A 17,473-nucleotide genomic window follows, 5' to 3' on the forward strand; every position below is an offset into this window, starting at 1 on the left:
GCGGGCAGTGGCTGACGGAGCAGCACGAGGCCCCAGAGAAAGCCCGGGCCTTGCTTGCTGGGTCTGCCCAGAAGTTTCCGTCCCTGTTCCTGAAAAGCTGCCACGGAGCTACATGCTCTTTCTCTTCTTGGAAAGTCGGTGCCTGGTAACCCTTACGTCACTCAGTTGTCATTAGCAGGTGACCTGCCATCACACAGGGCCCTGGGCTCCGAGGCCCCAGCCTGGTGCCACGCTGCGGCCCCACAAATTCTGTAGCAGGCCGGGCTGATCCCGACCTCCGAGGCTGGGGCCGCAGGCAAGGCACAGAGGGGCCTCTGGCGGCCCCCCGTCATGCAGGTTACCTGGGGGGAGCGGTGGGGACAGATCTGGGCTGCTCAGGAGTAGGACGAGCAGAGCCTCCGGAGTCGACAGGCCACGGCCCCCCAGGCTGTCCCGGACAGAGAAGCAGGTCACACCCAGGAGACGCTGGGGAAACAGTCAGCAGGACGGGGAGGGAGCCCGGACGTTTGAAACCGTGACTTGGAAGCCAGTGAGGGAGCGAGGTGTGACGACGTGCTCAGTTCAGCCTCGTTGGCCCCCGTGACGAGGAGGACACATGGACCGAGGGCCTCCTCTTCATGCGTGAGCCTGGCTGCGGCCAGTGGGCGCTGACGGCTGTGAGTGGGGTGGCCGCGGGCCAAGCCACGCCGAGGGCCTGCCCGCCGCCAGGAGCCGGAGCTGCGTTAGGGCCCGGTCCTGTGCCTGGTCGGGGAGGCTGCGGCCCGGAGCCCCGGGGCAGCCGCAGACAGGCTCAGCGAGAGGGCAGAGGACGGAGGCCCCGAGGAACCTGCTGGACCGGCTGCCCCGGGGGCCGGCCTCTCCTCAAAGTAAATAAATGCACCTGAGCCGTCGCTTCGGGGCCTGTGCACACCGGGCACCTGTGATCCTGGTGCAACGTGTCCCCCAGCTCAGATCGGGGGGCCCCGGCAGCACCCCGGCCGCTCACCTCCAGGGCCCTCCCTGCCTGACCTGGGCTCCAGCCGCCCCCTCTGATGCTGTGCGTGCCCCCACTGTCCCGTCAGGCGGGTATCGTAGTAGGTGCTGGAGCCCTGGGGTCCCCTGACATCACGACGAAGTCCTCTCCCTGGAAGCCGGGCTCGTGCCCCGAGTTCTTCCTTCTGCGTGCCACTGGGTTTACCTGCTCCCTGGGGCGCTGCAGGCAGAGACGGTGCCATTCTGGAAGAGTCTCCAGCCTGGGCAGTGTCTGTCCTCTGGATGTTAGCACAGCCCTACGAGGGGGGGTCAGAGGCTCTCTCCCCATTTCACAGCAGGGAGACGGAGGCTGCAGAGAGTCGGGAGGCCTGTGCTTCACACGGGGCTCCTGGGAGGCAGCTTGGAATCTAGTGCCCCCCCCTTCTTTTTACCCCATAAAGTTTGACACGCGGGACCCAAGGCCGCAACGCAAAAACCGATTGTTTCTAAAAATAAGGTTACTTTTGCCCTCCTCCCAACGAAGAGCATACATGCGTTACAGATGGGCCGGGGCGGGCCCCGTCTCCCAGCCGGAAGGAGAAGAGCAGCCGGCTGAGACTCGGTTGCTGGGGAATGGCCTCAGAGTCCTCATCCCCTCTTCCTTCACGCCCTGTCGTGTGGCTCCCGCCAGCAGGCTGCGGACTGCTCCTGTCCCCCCAGGTCCCTGAGCCTGGCCGTGTCCTGGGGACCGGCTTTGTTTGGAGGGGCGCTGGTGGTGCTGGCGGTGCCCGCGAGTGGGCCCCCACAGGCCCTGTGGCGCTCTTGCCCGCTGCGGGGTCCCCTCCATCCATGGCTGAGGCATGAGGGCGGTGCTCAGCCTGAATCCCAGACACCGCAGCGGAGGAAACCCCCTGCTGGGTGGGGCACTGTCCCCAAAAGGCGCCGTCCCCCCCTCTCCGGGCTGCACACACTTGCTGGAGAGAGAACGCGCCTCCCGAGGGGCCCGGTGGCTAGTCTGTCCCGCCCGCATCGCCTGCAGAAGGCGTCGGCCGCAGCCTGGCCCATGACAAACAGCCCGCCCGGGAGCGGCCCCTGAACTCCTTCCGAGGGGCCGTGGTCGTTCACCGGCTCAGAGCCGGGCCTCTTCCGCAGAAGGAAGAGACTAGGCAGAGCCCTTGGCGCGCAAACGTCCTTGGGGGGCGCGCTCACCTGCGGGAAGCGGGTGCGGAGCAGGCAGCAGAGGTGGCTGCAAACAGGCGGCCGGCTGCTGGGTGCTGCGGCCATCCCGGCCACGCTGCCCGCGGGCTGCCGGGTCCCCCTGGTGCAGGCCTCCCCTGCCGGGCATCTCAGGCTCCATACGCTCCCTCCCGCCCCTCCCTGGCGTTTTCCTCTGAGGCTCTGAACCACACACCAGCTGTGGGAAGGGGCGGTTTTACCCTGGTGGCAGCTAGCTTCCTGAAGTGTGGCAGGCAGGGTCTGATTCGTGTTTGTTGTTTTTAACTTTCACATTTTTATTTATTTTTTAAAGTATATTTTATTGATTATGCTGTTACAGTAGTCCCAATTTCGTTTCTCTTTCCTACCTTCCACCCAGAAACCCTTCCCTCCAGCAATCCCACCCCCTTAGTTCATGTCCATGGGTTGCCCATGTAAGTTCTTTGGCTTCACCCTTTCCTGTATTATTCTTAACTCCCCCCCGCCCCCCTATTTTGTACCAACCAGTTATGCTTCTCAGTCCCTGCACCATTTCCCCATTTCTCCCCCTCCCCCCTCCCAGCTGATAACCCTCCAAATGATCCCCATACCTATGATTCTGCTCCTATTCTGGTTGTTTGCTTAGTTTGTTTTTGCTTTTTAGGTTCTGTAGTTGATAGTTGTGAGTTTGTTGTCATTCTAATGCTCATAGTTATGATCTTCTTTTTCTTAAATGTGTCCCTTTAACATTTCATATAATAATGGCTTGGTGATGATGAACTCCTTTAGCTTCACCTTGTCTGGGAAGCACTTTGTCTGCCCTTCCATTTCAAATGCTAGCTTTGCTGGGTAGAGTAATCCTGGTTGTAGGTCCTTGCTTTTCATCACACTGAATACTTCTTGCCAGCCCCTTCTTGCCTGCAAAGTTTCTTTTGAGAAATCAGCTGATAGGCTTATAGGAACCCCTTTTTAGGTAACTCTCTGCTTTTCTCTTGCTGCTTTTAAGATTCTGTCTTTATCTTGAATCTTTGGCATTTTAATGATGATGTGCTTGGTGTGGTTCTCTTGGGCTCTAGCTTGTTTGGGACTCTCTGTGCTTCCTAGACTTGTATGTCAATTTCCTTTGCCAAATTAGGGAAGTTTTTCTTCTTTATTTTTTCATGAAAGTTTTCAATTTCTTGCTCTTCCTCTTCTCCTTCTGGCACCCCTATGGTTCGGATGTTGGCACGTTTAAAGTTGTCCCAGAGGTTCCTAAGCCTCTCCTCACTTTTTTCAATTCTTGCTTCCTCATTCTGTGCTGGTTGACTGTTTTCTTCTTCCTTATGTTCCAAGTCATTGATGTGAGCCCCCATTTCCTTCCCTTCACCATTGATTTTGTGTGGATTTTCCTTCATTTCATTTGGCATAGCTTTGACTTCTTCCCTTACGCGTTTGCCGTACTCAAGCATATCTGTCAAGCCTGTGAGCATCTTTATCACCAGTGTTTTGAGTCTGTGAGGTTGGCTATCTCCTCATCACTTAGTTCTCCCACTGGAGCCTTGATCTGTTCCCTCTTTTGGGCCATACTTCTCTGTCTCCTCATCTTGACAGGCTCCTGTGTTTGTTTGCCTCTGTGTCTTAGGTAGAGCTGTAGCACCTGCTACATTGTAAGGGGCGGAGCCCTAGTTATTTGTCAGTGCAGGGTGACCCGTTTCACCACATTGTGGAGCTGTATGTGGGGGAGGGGTCTGAGAGGGGACAATGCCACTTGCTCAGCACTCACCCCTTTTCCAGGCACTTCTTCCACTTCTGTATGGGACTGGCACTCCTCTAGCTATTGCCCTGGCTGTCATTCCCAGAGTGGGTGGGTCTGAGGACATTCTAGGACCGTGCGGGTCCTTAAACAAGCAGACTCTGTTGAGAGTCCGGCACTTTCTGCCTCCACCCCAACCCCCGCTGGTTTGCACAGTCAGAAGCAATGAGGCTTGATTTTCCCCGGCGCTGGGACCATGAGCTGCGTGGTCTGGTGAAGAGCTGGGAACGCTCCCCAGGTGTCCCTCCTGACTTTTATAATGCGTGACTGTGCTTTCTGCTGGCCCGCCACAGCTGCTGTCGCCACAGCCACTGTCACACCACGTCCTCTCTGCCCCCGCCCCACCCCTCCCGCCTGTCTGGATGAGTCTTCCTTCTTTATACCTTTGTTTGCTGGACTTCCATGCAGCTTGATTTTCTGGAACTTCTGGTTGTCTCTAGCTCTGAGGTAGTTGTGTTCCTTCTTAGTAGTGGAGGGAGACGCGGCGTGTCTACCTACACCTGCATCTTGGCCGGAAGTCAGAGATTTATGTTTTCGAGGTCCCTCCGGTGGTGACCCTGGCCAGGTGGCTCAGCTGCTTCGAGCATCATCCCGATGCTATGAGGTTGTGGGTTCAATCCCCGGTCAGGGCACATGAGGAATCAAGCGGTGAACCCAAACATGAGAGGAGCCACAAAACCCACCCCTCTCTCCCCCGCCCCGCCCCCACTCCTCTCTCTAAAATCAGTAAATGAAAATTAAAAAAAATTCTTCTGGTGGCCATGGGGAGGGTGGAAGGGAAGGAGGTGAGTGATGGGGGCTGCTGTGGTCATCGATGGGACAGCTGGTGGCAATGCCCCTGGAGAGATGGTGACAGCAGACACACGGGGCTCCCGGTCTGGAGAGGGGGCTGGCAGGACCCAGGGATGGGCCAGGCGTGAGGAGGAAGGGGCGGTGAGTGGCTGGTGGCTGCCTCTCAGCACCTCGCACTGGATGCGGAGACCTGGCCTGGGTCTGGTCCTGCTGCCCCCTGGGACTCGAGCAAGCTGATGTCCTGTCTGAGCCACAGGTTCCTAAACGAGGTGGCAGAGAACCTGGTCACGGCCTGTGGAAAGGGGACCAGGGCTGTCCGTCTCCCTGCTTCTGAGGCCCCGCCAGCCCCCGGGGAGCACGCAGCCATCGTTCGTTGGATAAAGAAGTGGATTTCTGAGATGCGAACAGCAGCGGTTTCTTAGACAAACACTGGGCTTGGAGAAACACATGTTTTTGCTTGATTTCAGCTGCAGGGCTGACCGTATCGCGCTTCCCTCTGCTTCTGCCACTGCACCTTGTGAGAGGGAGAGGTGCGGTGGGAAGGTTACTGTGTCCCTGTGGAGTCACGTGGCCCGGGTGCCATGGGGCGTTTGGGTTGAGGAACAAGGTTTAAAACTTCTGTGAAGCTGGACAGCCTGCCTTATGGAAACACAGCGATGTTCTAGTTCCTTTTCTCTTATAATTACGTATTCTTCTTCCCAGAACTTTCTTCTTCCCAGTTCATCTGATGGTCTGCCCACACCCGCTGAGTCACTCATAATGGCTCCTCAGATGTCATTTTCTTGCGAAGACATTTGGAAAAATTTCTGCTTCTGAATCACAAGCAAACACTATAATTCAACAACCTTCTCTGAGTTATTCAAGGCACTTCAATGTGCTCAGCAGAGGAAGATCAGGGGCGGACGGAATCAATGGATTCTCTGCGAGCCCTGTTTTTTTCCTAATTACATTTCATTTGTCAAAGCAGCGGCGGGGGGGGGGGTTGGCGGGGAGCAGCAGGGACAGCTCCTGGAGGAAGTCTGGGAGCGGCTGATTTGGGGTTTCTGGATGACACTTGCTTTTTCTTATCCTCTGACTTTTGTGCCCACAACAGACCTAAGTGATGTCCAGGAAAAGGCTGGCCACCTCGGCAGCTCCCCATGGACTTTGACAGTGGTCGGAGGAGAGGGGGTCTGCACTCAGGGCCGGCCCGGTCCTGCGTGGTCATCTCAGTGTCTTCAGGCAGCAGGCATTCTTGTCGTGTGGCCATGTCCCTGCCATGCCTGCTCAGGGGTGCTGTTGCTCCTGCCCTCTGCCCTCTGCCCTCTGCCCTCCGGGGTGATGCTCGCTGAAGCTGGGAGCTCCAGCACAGTCACTGCTGACCTGCCTTGACCACAGCCCTCCTGCAGGGGACAAAGGACTGTCCCTCATCTCAGACAGCCACTTTTAATTCCTCGCTGCGGTTCAGGACTTGGGCGGGGTCACCTTTATCCTAGCAGGGGAGCGGAGCTTGGTTGACGCTGGTCGCTCAGGGGACACGGTTCACCTGTGTCCCGGTGAAGGGCCACGGCTGTCGGTCTGAGAAGGCCCTGTGGACTCCCCACGGCCCTGTCTTCCCGCAGTGGGCCGTCGGAGGAGAGCCTTTCCCCAGGGGACACAGCCGCCTCCGTCGGAAGGACAAAGGAAAGCAGACAGTGGACGCTCTCAGACCTATGCAGGGCCTGCCACTCCATTCTAGCCAGGCCTCTGTGCCCACGGCCGGCTCAGCTTGGCACCCAGTAGGTGCTCGGTGCCTGGAAACAAAGGTGCCGTCTGATACAGTGAAGCACAGCCTCTAGCGCCCTGGGAAGCGGACTTGGGAACGCGGCCTGCGAAGGCACGCAGCCCTCACCGCCACCCGGGGCCACTATCCCGCACGGCCACTGAGAAAATGCGGGTTCAGGGAGGAGGTGGCCTCTGCCCGCCCCCGCCCCTCCCCCAGCCCTGCCAACCCCCTGCCGGCAGCGTCCAAAGCTCAGGGCAGCGCTGAGCCTGAGTAAACACTGCCAGTGGGCTGGGAGTCAAAGCAAACAGGGGTCCTCTCTTTCCCCCTTTTTGCCAACTGCCCCATTAACAGAAAAACCTTTTAAACGCTTCTCTGGAAGCCTGGCCTGCCCCCCCTGAGCAAACTGATGACCAGGAGGAATGTGCTCCTGGGCGGGGACTGACCACGGGAGCTCCTGCTCACAAGGCCAAGAACGAACCCGGGAGATCAGAAGCGCCCTCCCTCGGGCCCAGGCCCTGGGGCCCACCTGAGCAGCCCCCCGCAGCCCCCGCTTCCCGGAGGAGTGTGTACGTGCAGCTGCTCAGGCCACAGGCCACTCCTGGCATCCAGGGTCCTTGAAACAGTTTGTCCTTTCGGCTGAGACCACCTCTTAGAGGACACTGGAGACAGCCCTCGGCTCTCAGTCCCACCCTCCGTGAGGACGGACCCTGAATAAATACATCACTGCCCTTAGGAACACCTGCCGCTCACCCTTGCCAGGTGTGTGCTCGCTTGGCAAACATTTGCTGAGGCCCTGTCCCCAACGGGCAGGCGGGGGACTCGGAGGGGACAAGAGCGGCAGTTCCCAGGCTGGGGGCAGATAAGGCAGGCCTAGCAGTAACTCACAAACAGAGAGAAGTGCAGTGCTGGGTCCCCAGGAGGGGGGCGTCCATGACGGAGGGGCTGCGGGCAAGGTCATGGGGAAGGTCACGGAGCCCCAGGGGGGTGGCAGTGGAGCTGCCCGGGACTTCGTGGGAGTCAGAGAAGCAGGGGAAGGCAGGGAGGGCAGCAGGGGCCTGAGGGAAGGGGGATGGGGTGAACTCTATGAAAGCTGAAGCTTATCTTGCAAATTGTGACAAGTACTGCCGGCACCTGCGAATTCCTTCGTCTTGAATTTACACTCTTCTCTTCCCCACTGGGGGCGGCAGGGCTTGAACCACAAGTGTCTGGGATGCCTGGGCTCATTCAGACTCGAGTGGAAGGAAATTCCAGACTCAGAAGTGTTAGGAGAGCACTGACCCTGGGCCACCTGGGGCGGTCACAGCAGTTGCTGACACTTTGCTACGTGAACTTTCTCTCTCTCTGAGTGTCACATGTCACTGAGCTGCCTGAAGGCCTGCCTTGAATGCCTCGTAGTATTTCCCGAAAACAAGGATTTCCGTTTGCATAAGCCCGAGGCCCTGGTCACCTGGAGGAACTCTAGCGGGGGATGTGTTATCACTCAATCCACAGGGCACGCAAATGCCCAGAGGTGTCCTGCCGGTGCCCTTCACAGCAGCTTTGCTCTGGTCCAGGACTGACACGGGGGCCTCTGGTCCTCCGCGCACAGCGGAGGTCCAGCGCAGCCCCGCGCTGGCCCTGGGGACAAAGTCCTTTCTGCCGCGTGCAGCCCAGGCTCCTGCATGCTGCGGATGAATGCCTGTGGGAGTAGGTAGAGGCTACTGCCCCCCGAAAGTCCACTGTTAGTAACCTTCCTGCCCTCATCACTGACCTCACGTCCTGAGCCTCCCAGGCCCGCAGACAGTGCACAGGTTTAGGAGGTGAGGGTCAGGATAGGGCTTGGGAGGCAGGGCAGACCCCTCAGCTGGTGTCACTGATCCGGTCAGAGGCAGGGAGGGCAGGGACCGGGGACTCTGGATCTGAGTGCAGTTCAGTCCACGGGCTGGGGGTTGTGTCTTCCTAAACCTGTCACCTCCTTGCAGAGGTCCTTGAGCTCAGGGGCTGCGTGCACCCACCTGCTCCATTCCCGAGCCCCCAGCCCCCCACGTGCGTGCGCCCGGCACACGGCAGGTCCCTGTTGGGGGCTGTTCTGTGAATGGGGCCCACCTCAGCGTGCCTGGCAGGTGCTTACCGGGGACGTGGGCCCCGGTGTCGGGGGCTTCAGGATGGAGCCGTGGCTCGGCCTGCCCAGGGCCCCGCACCTCCAGAGCGCTGTGCTGCTGGGCGGGGCTGGGTGCGGGAGCAGATGGGGGGCCTGGGCCTGGTTTTGCAGGTTGTTTGCTGGGAGTCCAGGGAAGCAAGCTGAGGACCTGGCAAGCGCGGTTCCCTCTGAGTCCCCCGAGTGAAGCCCTCGGGCCGGCCGTAGCGAAATGAGGCTGGGAGTCTGCCGGGCCCTCAGGGCACACGGTCTGCGCAAGGGGGCCGCGGGCCAGCCCTACGCCCCGGGACAGTGAGACAAGAGCGAGGGGGACGACGAGCGCAGGGCCAGAAGGGTGCTGGGGGGGCCAGGCAGGCCCAGGCCTGGAGAAGGGGCTGGGGAGGGACGGGGGCAGGCTGAGGTTCGGGTCCCCCAGACTCCCAGTGCTGCTGTCAGCTCTCGGGCCCCTCCTTAGGAGACACGGCTGAAGACAACGGGAGCCACGCGGGCTGGGATGCGAGGGCAGGGCGACGCCTTGCCGGTTGTGTGGCTGCGGGGACGTCACTTCATGCTCTGGGAGATCATACACGGTCTCATCTGTCAAGTTAGACAAAAGGATTTCTAATAATGCAGTGGGCTTGGGCGGGGCCGCTCGCTGGAGGTGGTTCTGGTCACCTAGTGAGCGGGGAGCCCCGGTTCGCTGTGACGCCCAGGGACCTCACTGACTGGTGCCCCGAGTGCACCGCGCCAGGCCCACGCCGGGGGCCTGAACTCCAGGCGCCGTGCACCAAGGCTGCCTTCGGTCTCCAACGCTAGGAAATGACTGGGCGATCTTCTGTGTTGGGAGAGAGAAAAAAACACCCCCTTCGCTAGGATGATAACAGGGAGCTCAGAGGGTGGAGGCTGGGCCTCTGGGCTGGACACACCCTTGGGTTGCTCCGGGAGGGTGGCTGGGTCAGCGGTCCCATCGCTGCTCGGGCCAGAGTCGTGCTGGGCTCACGCGGTGAAGGAGGCTCCCCCGGAGGCCGAGGGCCCCGTGAAGGTCTTGAGCTTGGGCGCCAGCGAGGATGCGGGAAATTGTGCACATCCAGATCGGCCAGTGCGGCAACCAGATCGGGGCCAAGGTAAGGAGCCGCCCGTTCCCAGTGCCGGCGCCACGGCGGTCCCCAGGTGCTGCCGGCCCCGACGCGGCTGCGGTTGGCTGAGAATTGGGTTATTAATGCCTTTCATTAGAGAGACTCAGGAAACAGCGGAGGCTTAAAGGGTTAATTTAATTTGTCAGGTCCCATGTGGGTGACAGACACGTCACCCGTTTTTCCTGTACCGTCTTCAGCAGGGAACGTTTCCCATCCAACACCAGTAGTTTGTCTCCAGTTTCCCAAGGTTTGCTGGGTAACTTCTGACACCGTATCAGTAAGCTACCTTTCCCCTCTCTTCTGCGTCTATGCTCTAAAGTTAAAAAAGATCACCTACGTGCTGTTCCGTTCAACGTGCAATAGAAGAGTAAAGCGGAAAATCTAGAAGATTTGTGCACAGGAGCAAAAAGAGTTAAAATACCCCCTCTGGAACATACAGGAGTTTTTCCCCTTCCCCCTTAAATTTTTCTATGAAGGGCCCGGTTCGGTTGGCTAACACTGAGAAAACCGATGACAGAAGCCAATGCCTCCAGCCCTAGCTTTTAGAAACTTTTATTTATTGATTTGAGAGAGAGAGGAAGAGAGAACAAGAAAGAGGCGAGGAGAGCAGAGGAGAGAAGCCTCGATTTGTTGTTCCACTTATTTGTGCATTCACGGTAGGTGCCCGGGCCGGGGACTGAACTCACCACCTTGGTGCATCGGGACGACGCGCTAACCAACCGAGCTCCCCAGCCAGGGCGCCAACCCTAATTTTAAGACGACCAATTCTATAGTACCTGATTGTTCTCACTGCTATTTTAAAGTGAATTTTACAAGTATGAAATGCATCAAAATGATCTTTAAATTTTTAAAAAATTGTGGTAAAACAGAGCATAAAACCATTTTAAAGTATGTTACTCAGGGTACATTGTGAAACTGAAACTGTCCCCAGTAAGCACGAACCCCCCTTCCTCCCTCCCGCAGCCCCTGGCTCCCCCTCCTACTCTGCCTCTGTCAGACTGACTCCTTTAGGTCCCTCCTGGAAGTGGGATCGCACAGTTTGTCCTTTGCTGACTGGCTTGTGCCACCGAGCATGCCCGCCAGGTTCTTCCACGCTGTAGCAGGTGTCGGAACGCCCTTCCTTCCTTAAGGCTGCGGAATGACTATCCCCTTGTAGAGATGGACCGCCTTGCACCCATGCACCACCCACGGACACCTGGGTTCTGTCCCACTTTTGGCTGTTGTGAAGGACGCGCCTGGGCAAAAGGAGTCTTTTACCGCCGGGGCTGAAGACCCGGGGCAAAGCATACTGCTGCTGGGGGAGAGGCAGCGCCCCCCCGTGCCGCAGTGATAAGGTGTCCAAACCGAAGACACACGGCGAGGTGGGAGGCCCGGGCCCCTGCTCCCTCGAGGCTGGTAGACAGCAGAGACAGGGGCCTGCGAGGAGGAGGAGTGCGGGCCTAGATAGTGTCCCCGCTCTCCCTCCAGCGCTGCGTGGCCCAGCGATTAGAGCCCTGGCAGCTACTCGTCACTCGGGGCCCCTAAGAACTTGCGTCTGTGGTGCCACAGAACTTAAACTTAGTTACTCTTCTGCACCCTGAATAGTGCTGGTAATTTACCACAAAGAAGACCATGGCCAGACCAGAGCCAGTATTTACAGGATATGTCTGGGAAAAAAGCCCGGGAGGACTTGCACATAAATGCGCTTCTCCAGGGCAAGGAAGAGAAGCCGCCTCAGTAACCGTCCCCAGCGTAAGGGCTTGGCGCACAGCTCTGTCGCTGATACTCAATGCTGTGCAGGTGACTGGGAGTGTGATGTTTCAGACAGTTACAGCAGAATCAGCTGTGCGTGGTCCTGAGTTGTGTGCACACCTGATCATCGAAAATGCACATGGCTTGAACTGCACATACATGTCCTGGTTGCGGGGTTTTGGGTAAACTGCATGAAAACAAACCTCCCAAGTGAAATGAGGTATCGTTGTGGAATCAGCTAAGAGGCCCGTCTGTTTTCATTCTGGAGCCTGGACTTGAGGAGCCTGAAGCCCTATAGAGAGAGATCACAGATACATTGTCTGATGTGAAACCCTAAAACAATAGCGTTAATGTATACAACAGGCTGAATTTAATCAGAGCCAAATCCAGTTTAATAACTCGTGTTGACAGCTCACTCTGGGGGCTCAGGTGGGCACAGCCTGCAGCCTTCAGACTTGGGAGCAGCAGAGGCACAGAGTGAATGACGTCGCGAAGGGGACAGTTATGAAAAGGACCGAACAGCACGCTCGGGGAGGGCAGGGTCCAGAAAGCCTGTGTGGGGAAGGGATGGCCGTGCAGAACTGGGAGGACAGGCCCAGGGCCACCCCCCTGTCCTGGCGCGCCGGGGCCCACACGGCCTTTCTCAGGGTCCCCCCGCACACCGACCCCCCTTCCTTTCAGTTCTGGGAGGTGATTGGTGAGGAGCATGGGATCGACGCGGCGGGGAGCTACGGCGGGGACTGCGCCCTGCAGCTGGAGAGAATCAGCGTGTATTACAACGAGGCCCACGGTAGGACGCCCCGCTCTGGGCAGGCAGCGACCCCCAGTCCTGGGCGCGTGGTCAGAGGGGGACCCCAAGCTGTCAAGCGAAGTCATGTCCAGGCAGAGCAGCAGACTCCCCAGCAGCAGGTCCCCAAGCCCTGTTCAAAGGAGTCACTGAATGGGGGCGCGCGTCTTAGCATGAGCAGCTGAAGTACGAACCTTCCTTTTTTGGTTTTTAAATGAAAACCGGGAGCATTTCCGATAGGAGCAGCATCTGTGTCGTGGGCAACACACAAAACAAAATAACGGGAGAATTTCTAGGGTATTTTATAGATTTGTGTGATTGTTCTGCGATCAGGATGGAAGTTCAAACTCTTTCTACCAAAGACGCCTTTTTTTGGACCAGTATCCCAAGGCTCTAGTTGGGTGAAACATTAACTTTCAGAAAAACAACAGTCTGCTGACTTCTCCGTTTTCCCACGCAGGGAAGAAGTACGTGCCCCGAGCCGTCCTGGTGGACCTGGAGCCCGGCACCATGGACAGCATCCGGTCCAGCAGGCTGGGAGCCCTCTTCCAGCCGGACAGCTTCGTCCACGGTAGGTTTTCCTGCCCCCCCAGCCCCCCGGGGGTGCCGCCCCTTCCTCGCCCGCCCCGCCCCGCCCCGCCCAGGGCGCACGGGCGAGCTCACCGGGCCGCCCGCCCCCGCCGCAGGGAACTCGGGCGCCGGCAACAACTGGGCCAAGGGCCACTACACGGAGGGCGCGGAGCTGCTGGAGAGCGTGCTGGACGTGGTGCGCGCCGAGAGCGAGGCCTGCGACTGCCTGCAGGGCTTCCAGCTGGTGCACTCGCTGGGCGGGGGCACCGGGTCCGGGATGGGCACGCTGCTCCTGAGCAAGATCCGCGAGGAGTACCCCGACCGCATCCTCAACTCCTTCAGCGTCATGCCGTCGCCCAAGGTGTCGGACACGGTGGTGGAGCCCTACAACGCGGTGCTGTCTGCGCACCAGCTCATCGAGCACGCGGACGCCTGCTTCTGCATCGACAACGAGGCGCTCTATGACATCTGCTTCCGCACGCTCCGGCTGACCACGCCCGCCTACGGCGACCTCAACCACCTGGTGTCCCTGACCATGAGCGGCGTCACCACGTCGCTGCGCTTCCCGGGCCAGCTGAACGCCGACCTGCGCAAGCTGGCCGTGAACATGGTGCCCTTCCCCCGCCTGCACTTCTTCATGCCCGGCTTCGCGCCGCTCACGGCGCAGGGCAGCCAGCAGTACCGCGCGCTGTCCGTGGCGGAGCTCACCCAGCAGATGTTCGACGCCCGCAACACCATGGCCGCCTGCGACCCCCGGCGCGGCCGCTACCTGACGGTGGCCTGCATCTTCCGGGGCAAGATGTCCACCAGGGAGGTGGACGAGCAGATGCTCACCGTGCAGACCAGGGACAGCGGCAGCTTCGTGGAGTGGATCCCCAACAACGTGAAGGTGGCCGTCTGCGACATCCCGCCGCGGGGGCTGAGCATGGCCGCCACGTTCATCGGCAACAACACGGCCATCCAGGAGCTCTTCTCCCGCGTGTCCGAGCACTTCTCGGCCATGTTCCGGAGGAAGGCCTTCGTGCACTGGTACACCGGCGAGGGCATGGACGTGGGCGAGTTCGTGGAGGCCGAGCGCAACGTCCACGACCTGGTGTCCGAGTACCAACAGTTTCAAGACGCGCGAGCGGCGCTGGAGGAGGATGAAGAGGTCGCGGGGGAGGCAGAGACGGAAGCGGAAAATAAGGAACACTGACCCCGAGGGGAGCTGAGCGCGCGCCAGCCGCCGGGCGCAGCCACTCACACGCAGTGTCCCCGCACACGGGTGCCTCCGGCAGCAGCCCCAGCTGGTTGGTTCCCCGCGGCACAGCACGCCGAACCCGCATGGCCAGCGCCTCCGCGGTGACACGGGGCCGTGGGCGGGGCCGCGGCGCCACAGGGGCACTGGGGTCCTCTGCCCGCACCGTGTTTAATGCACACAACCTGCACGCCTGTTAGCAGTAAAGTGAATTCCTGGCAAAGCACTCCGTGTGTGTGTGTACACGTTTACTGGGCGTTCACTGTACACACAGCGCGTGCCTGCGTGGGGAGGGTGTCACCTTGCGCACAGCAGCACCATGACGTGCCTGCACTCCGGACTTGGGGTCCCGGGCTGCTAAGACTGCCCAGCACCCTACCTTTCCACGCTCGCTGGCTTCTAGAACAGCCAGGTGACTGGTAGGTGGGGGAGCCTCGCGGCCAAGGTGAGGTGATGGCCTGAGGAAGCCAGTAGCCCCAGGTCACAGTGCGGCCAGACTGGGAAGGGGAGGAGGGAAGAGAAGCGCTCCCCTCTCCACACCGATACCTGGCCCCAAACACACACCAATGGGACAAGCAAAACTTGGGTGCTCCCACCCTCTCCCCAGAAACTCTGAATAGCTGGGTTTCACCAGCCTCGCTTCTATGCTTTAAGTTTGTTATTAGTGACACGCTTGGGGACTGCAGGAGCCCTCCTCTTGGTGATCCTCGTAAGGGCTACTTCCAAGGGACCCTCTGGTTCCACAATCATCACCACTCTGTGGCCTCCGCTCTCAGAAAGGGCGCAGTGCACACCCGGAAACTGCTCGGATAGAAAACTTAGGCGGTGGTGGCCTCTGGAACTTTCACAGTTCAAATTAACTTACAGAAGTTGCCATAAATATGTGCACGATGACACTGCTTTAGCCATTACACGGTTTTAATCTGCTCCCTTCACAGCCGAGCTGAGGACATGGGAGCGTAATCAGATCATGTGTAACGTCCCGTTACAGCTCGCTGCCCTCCTCCCAGGCACAAGGGCTTCAGTGGCCTCTGCCGTCACCACCTGGCTCTGCCCCGTCGCGTGCACGCACAGCCGGCAACGGGAAGGCCCTCCCACCCGCCCGCAGGAAACGCTGACTTGCAGGTCTGCGCCCGTAACCTGCAACGAGGCAGCACAGGCAGGTGGACGGAGTGCGTCCTGGGCACCCTCACCCTTCACGCAGAAGGACTAAAAGTGCCAGGAGATTAAAGCCCTGCGGCGGCCATCGGGACAAGCCTTTAAGTACAAAATAAAAGGCTTAAACAGTTTCTACTTGTGGTTCAAGAATCACTAAAGAGAGTAACAGGGTTAAGAAGAAACTGCATCCGCCCGCTCTCACTTTGAAGTCTGTAACTTCCTCAGATGCCAGAGACTTCCAGCCTGTGTCTGCGTAAGGATTTATGTGCGTGCTTCCTCCAGCTCTTTCCTTCTCAAATCTAAAAAGGCAATTCACTGGATGCAGGAAGGATATAAATCTAAATTAAAAAGAAAAAAGGAAACTTCTGCTGACTTATATTACTGTACAGATTTTTGTTTGCTCAATAGTAATCGTTAAAGTACAGAGAAATCCAATTTTAAATGGCTCAATTGCTTTATTTCAGACGAAATAAATTCCTTTTCTTGGAGTCTAATCACCCAGACTGATTTAGTTAAAAGTATTTCAAAGTGCATCTTACCAGCCTACTCTTTTGTATGGTAGAAATAGTAAAAAAAAAAAAAAACAAGAACAAAAACAAAAAACCCCAACAAAAACCCAAAATCTAGAAACCGGAAGAAACCTGTGCCCTCTGATTTTGAAGAGCTGACTTCTTTGACTCTGGTTGCTATGGGGACCCTGGTCTCTCTGAGACTGACCCGGCCAAAGCAGAACGTCAGCGCTTGTCCGATTCCTTCCCTCTACGCCGAGAACCCTGCAAGAACAAGGGACTGACAGCCCCCGACCACCCTAACGAGTGACAACACCCACAAGGAATATGACTGGGGTCCCTGGTCACGTGGAGCGTCCTGCCAGCTGCCTGGCAGGGCTGGGCAGTTGATTTCATCAGCCATCAGGCCGGGTATCTTTGAATCACGGAGGAAGAGCCTCAGAGCACCTTTGCTGGCAGTAAACTGGTCTCGTATTCAGGCCCTTGAATCCTCGTCCCGTCACAAGCCCTGTCCCCAAGTCTCACCTCTAATGATCACGTCTGCCTCCCTCATCCATGACTTATCTCTCATTGCTTGGCTGGCAATAGTGCAGCCCTTTGCCTACCGGCTCCTCGGCCTGGTTACCCAGCAGGCCCAGCGGCCCGTGGTTCCCTGACTTCCGTGCACGAGGAGCTCCCCTGTGCCTTCCCCGCTGACCGGTCAGCAGGGCGACAGCCCCCGGCCCAGGGCCCCCAAAGCGAAGCTGGGCGCCCGCGCCGGCTCTCCCACTCAGGCTGCTGCTCTCCCAGCATGCCGTGCGCTGAGGATTAAATAAACCAGCAGGTCAAGTGGCCCAGGGGCAGGAAGTCGCCTCTGCAGCAGAGAACAAAGGCATTTTCTGGGCTCCTTCTGAGCTCTGCTAAGTGGCCCTGATAAATGCTCATTAGCTTAAGTACCTGGTGAGAACTGGGCCCCGGCCTGGTGCAGGAGCTAAACAGTGTTTCAAAATTTCCTGTTCAAATATATTTCTCTGCTCTCCAAAAACAGTTAAAATCAAGTAGTTAACTTTGCAATGCAGTTTTACTTGGCCAAGTGCTTCCAAGTTTCAAAGGAAGATAAAAACAAAACACTTGCAACAGCCCTCCATCCGTAAATATTTAATGACTGAATGAATCACCTCGCAAGTGCCCTAATCATCGCCCCCAAGACGGCAGTCGACAGCCCTGTATTTTAATTTCAGCTTGGCCATCAACGCGATAAGCCAGTTATTGAACAGCTTTGCCTCATTTCCTGTGAGCAATGTTCCCAGAATATAAAGATTCATTTGTCAAACAGCGAGAAGCTTCTCGTGCTTTGATAAATCCCATCAGTTTTTCCCTATAGGTTTCAAGTGTGCAAGAAAAAACCGACTACCGCAATTCAGTCCCTGTTCCTGTGACCGAGGGTCCCCACCGTGACTTTCACTCAGGCTGCTGGCCAACCAGCGCTCCCCTCGGGAGACCGGGGGCAGCGACGGGGCTCTAACCTGGGTTCTGCAACCCAGAGAAGGGGCAGCAAGCGCCCCAGTGACGGAGTCTCACTCTGTCAGTCAACGTCATGAGAAAGAGAACTTTCTACTTTGAGACATTTTCAAACTGTCTTCTGTATCTCCTTGGTCACTAGATATTAAACCTGCTTCGCCCACGTAAGAAACCTTGGTCCACACGGTCATAACCCTGGGGCGGCACGATGCCTATCAGGAAAGGACAAAGGTCAAAGGACACCAGCACCAACAGC

General features: G+C 58.0%; 1 protein-coding gene across 1 annotated transcript; it reads left to right on the forward strand.

Moving 5' to 3' along the window:
- Window positions 1-9,488: 9,488 nt before the first annotated feature.
- TUBB1 (tubulin beta 1 class VI) lies at window positions 9,489-14,273 on the forward strand. Its single transcript, XM_090286617.1, has 4 exons — window positions 9,489-9,713; window positions 12,138-12,246; window positions 12,704-12,814; window positions 12,930-14,273. The coding sequence occupies exons 1-4, from the start codon at window positions 9,657-9,659 to the stop codon at window positions 14,006-14,008; spliced, it is 1,356 nt and encodes a 451-aa protein (XP_090142743.1). The 5' UTR covers window positions 9,489-9,656; the 3' UTR covers window positions 14,009-14,273.
- The last annotated feature ends 3,200 nt before the right edge of the window (window positions 14,274-17,473 follow it).

The sequence above is a fragment of the Furipterus horrens genome, unplaced genomic scaffold (genome assembly GCF_987537825.1).
Source record: "Furipterus horrens unplaced genomic scaffold, mFurHor1.1.pri manual_scaffold_8, whole genome shotgun sequence".
Lineage (NCBI taxonomy): Eukaryota > Metazoa > Chordata > Mammalia > Chiroptera > Furipteridae > Furipterus > Furipterus horrens.

Excerpts from the sequence above, each read along its gene's own strand:
- TUBB1 (XM_090286617.1), top strand. The coding sequence starts at position 9,657 with ATGCGGGAAATTGTGCACATCCAGATCGGCCAGTGCGGCAACCAGATC. Across the intron at positions 12,247-12,703 it reads GTATTACAACGAGGCCCACG|GGAAGAAGTACGTGCCCCGA; the intron begins GTAGGACGCCCC and ends TTTCCCACGCAG. Across the intron at positions 12,815-12,929 it reads GCCGGACAGCTTCGTCCACG|GGAACTCGGGCGCCGGCAAC; the intron begins GTAGGTTTTCCT and ends CCCCCGCCGCAG.